Source organism: Coloeus monedula (assembly GCF_965178545.1).
Source record: "Coloeus monedula genome assembly, chromosome: 4".
Classification (NCBI taxonomy): Eukaryota; Metazoa; Chordata; class Aves; order Passeriformes; family Corvidae; genus Coloeus; species Coloeus monedula.
This window is the reverse complement of record NC_138784.1, coordinates 22,653,207-22,657,203: the sequence shown is the minus strand read 5'-3', so window position 1 is coordinate 22,657,203 and position 3,997 is coordinate 22,653,207. Positions and strand designations below refer to the sequence as shown.

Here is a 3,997-nt window from a genome sequence, read left to right as displayed (position 1 = left end):
AAGACAGAGCCAGGATTAATCACATTTTTTATTTAAAGGAAATTTATGGACACATTTTGAGGTATTTGATCAGTATTTGTTCTTATTTATACATGAGTATTTTTCAGGTGTTCAGTCAGCAGGACATGAAGGAAAGATAAAAAGATACAAAACCATTTCATCAACACAAGGCCAAAAAAGCAAAAGTTTGAAAGATATGTGGAAAGTGGATGGGTAAGAAGTTTACCCCATATTCAGAATGGGATTTAAGCACATAGCTAAATGCCTCGGGGAAAGGCAGATTTTAGAGCAAATTGGACAGAAATTCTCCTTTTAAGTAGATGCAACCCAAATTAAAGGTATTCCATAGATTTTGAGGTATTAATTTTAGAAGTTGCATCCTTTGAAAAAGTAATACAATATTCTAAACGAAAGGAGAAATACCTACATTTTCATGCAGATGTAAACTGATATACTCAACATTTCCCTTTTTGTTCACACAAGTGTCTATAATACAATATAACCTTACAGGTTATATTTCTAAGCATATCATTTCTGACCTGCCAAAAAGACACAATCCACACTATTTTGTCCATGAACTCAGATTTAAGGAAAGTAGGAAAAAAGCTGGCAGCATTTTTTCAGTATCTGGAGTGAAGTTTTGCTTTTGAAGGTGCAGTTTTACAGAACTCTGTTTCCCTCTTTGGAGCATTGATTGGAATGAAAGTGTCCAGCTTTATATTCCTGAAAATTATCCTTAGAATAATCACCAAATAGACAGTGTCCAATGTATGAGCTGTTTCTTTCACTTTAGAAGATGCTGTAAAAGAAGTTAATTTCCAAATATAGCCTTGTTTTTACTTGGAAAATTGTTGTTTCATAAATAGAAGTATTTCTGTGAGTTTTCTGAAATATTTAGGGAAAGATATTTTATCTAAATCTTACCTTCCCCAGTCCAAGTGCTTGCAATGCAGTGCCTCTCAGGTTGGCAGTCAGGAAAAACAGACAATAAAACTTACTGGACAAAGCAGGAGAAAGGGGAGGGGGATTTCCTGAAATGGATTTATCCAGCTTTACCGTCTTAAGTGAAAGACAGAAGAAAATGGAACAGAATAAAAGCTGAATGAAAAGTAGAATGCAAATGTTGCTCCGGTTCAACAGTCCAAAGGAAGCTTAGTAACACAGCTGAAGCAACCTGAGAGATATCTGCTTGCTTACAAATCACGTCTAAGTTTGATACAGCAAACATTTTAAGTCCTTTAACAGATGGAAAATACCTTTTTTTCCCCTATCAGTTTTTCGTTTCCCCGGTATTAATTTTCATCTGCAGAAAAGTCCCCAGGGTTTGAAATTGTTTTCCAGCCAAACTTCAAGCTTTCTGTCTCCAGAGAGGAGACCTAGCTGCCCGTCTCCTCAAACTCGCTGTAGGGCGATGACGCCGAAGAAGTTTTAGACTCTCCATCACTGTTGCACTCCTGCGGGGAAGCCGCACCGGGAGTTCCCGGGCGCTCCTGGGCAGAGAGCGTTTCTTTACTGGCAGAGCCTAAGGGATGGCAGTCCAGCAAGCTCTGCAGGTGTTTGATGTAGCTTATTGCAGCTCTCAGGGTCTCCACTTTGCTGAGGCGCCTGTCAGCAAATTCCTTGGGCAGGTGCTCCCTCAGGCGCGTGTAGCCTTCGTTCACACAGCGCACCCGCTGCCTCTCCCTCTCGTTCCTCTTCCGAATGAAGGCAGGCTCGAAGGAGCAGTCATAGATGCCCATGTAGCCAGGGAATGGGATGTAGGAGATGCAACCTGTGTGCCCACTATAGGCTTGCTCCCAGTAAGATGGGTCCAGATGGAAGGGAACCCCAAAGGGCTCTCTCCGGGGTACCCCGTGGAGGTGCATGTGGCTGTTAGCCAGGGACACAGCTCCTGGAAATGCAATCCTCTTCAAGAGTTTATTATCATCTTTGGTGCTGTCCATGCTTCTTTTTGTCCTCACCAGTGGCGTGTTCGTTCCTGAATTTGGCTTCCAATGTATTAATCCAACATTTGTATAGGTACTCTTCCCCACAGGCTGCAGTTTCCTCCTGTGGTGTATAAAAACTCAGATCTCAAAGCAAGGCTAACAATTCATGAGGTCCACACTGTGCCTGGAGAGCCTTGTTTTTATAGGTGTAGGATGCCAGTTAATGTACAGACAGGTTTTGAGGACCATCACTCCACAATTTAAACCCTTCTTCTCCTGTGATCTTCATATTTCAAAAGATAATAAGAGGGTTCCTGTGTATTCCTTTTCTCTCCACTTGAAATTATGACCATAAGAGTTAATGCCAAACATAAATAATCTTCCAGGCTCTAAACACTTCTCATGTATTGTAATCCATGATATCGTTTGATATAATTGTCTCCAAAAGATGGGTAATTTGCAAAGTTTACAGGGATCTTCAAAGTTTTGGCAGAACTCCTCACTTTCAGGAACCAAGGATCTTCTGACATCTGAAAACTACCCAAAGGCTTTTCACAATGAAGTCCAAAAGACAACTGCAAGCTTTGTTGTTTCGGCTGCTCTGGTCTAACTGAACCAGCTCACAAGCAGTTTGCAAAACTTATATGGCTTATCTGTAGCTTTCTGGGGAAGCTGAGACATCTTCAAAGGAAAGAGTGCTCTCTTGTGGTTGCAAGTCTTGTCAGATCAAGAATGTACTACGTGCAAGCATAAGAGGAAAACTGCCTTCTTCACCCCAAGAGAGGTTTTCTCAAGAAGTGTGTTTCTCAAATTGAACATAAGCATTTTAGCATTTTCAAACAGTTTTCAATATTTTGTGTGTTTCTGCTCATTCTAGGAAAGTTCTGGTCATCCCTATGAGCACCTGCCTCAGATAAACAAACACAAAGGCGATGCCCTGATAGCCCCATGCGCAGCTATTACTAGATGTTTACACAGATATTGGCTTACCTGATGGACCCTACACACTGCTTTAATGGGGGAGCTGAAAGTCCCTCTTGACCCTGCCAGGTCTGTGCTGTGTCCTCCAGTTTGCCTGCAGCTTGCCAAAGGAAAGAGGTGGACAAAAGACAAGGACTTTGGGCAGTATAAAGTCATAATGTCCTTGTCTGTGCCTTTCCTCTGAGACACCCCCCTGTGTTAAGATCTTCCCCTGCAGCAACTTGACAGTCTTTGACTTTTCCCATGTTGTTGTTCAAGAGTTCCATAGTTACAGGTTTTTTGTTGAAAACACATTTTCACAGTTAACTGAATCTCCTTTTTTGGCCATCATCAGCTTGGGGAGTTGAATGTTTGGTCTGGGAGAGCTGTGGGAAGGGACAGACATGAAAAGGTACAGGTAAGTAGACTCTATTAAAACTGTTCTTTTGCTCAAAGTGAAAGTTTCCACCCCGTTCAGTGTTTCATGTGAAACTGCCTCAGAAGTGTCAGCAACTGAAACAACATTCTCCACTCTGAGACACATCTATGTATGTCTCTGCTGAGTTAGAAACTAGCAGCAATGATGTGAGTAGCACACATTTTCAAGTCAGCCTTTGTGTCTCTGCTGGCCTATTCTTCAGCTTCAGAAAAAGAGTAGTACTCTTCAAAGAACAATGAACGTACAGGCAGACCATTCCAGACAGACATGAGTGAGAACAATCCTGGAGTCTGGTTTATGTCAGGGTAGAATCAGCACCAAAGTGGTCCAAAAGCCAGAGCAAAAATTACTGGGGAACACCCCACGGTATGTACAGCTCATTTCAGATCAAATAAGTGAGAGTCTTTCTGCCTTTTAAAAGAACCTTTGGAAACAGTTGATCAGGATGGACTTTTCAATATTACTTGTACTCTAAAGTCCATTGTCCAGAAATGTTTTCAGAAATGAATGCTTAAAGGAAAACGGCTCCTTCACTATAGCGCTAGGTTAGGCCAGGACTTCCAGTTTTCTTAAAACAAAGAAGATGTTGACCTCTAAGCAAATACCTGAAGCAGGCAAAGGCCATTTGATCTGTGTTATCATCAGATTTAAAATGCTGCTCTCTGGCAGT

At 41.6% G+C, this 3,997-nt stretch overlaps 1 protein-coding gene across 1 annotated transcript; it reads right to left on the bottom strand.

The window, feature by feature from the left end:
• Window positions 1-1,376: 1,376 nt before the first annotated feature.
• ASCL4 (achaete-scute family bHLH transcription factor 4) lies at window positions 1,377-1,943 on the bottom strand (the record flags this gene model as incomplete). The annotated part of the gene is made up of 1 exon (XM_082279683.1): window positions 1,377-1,943. The coding sequence occupies one exon, from the start codon at window positions 1,941-1,943 to the stop codon at window positions 1,377-1,379; it is 567 nt and encodes a 188-aa protein (XP_082135809.1).
• Between the last annotated feature and the right edge of the window lie 2,054 nt (window positions 1,944-3,997).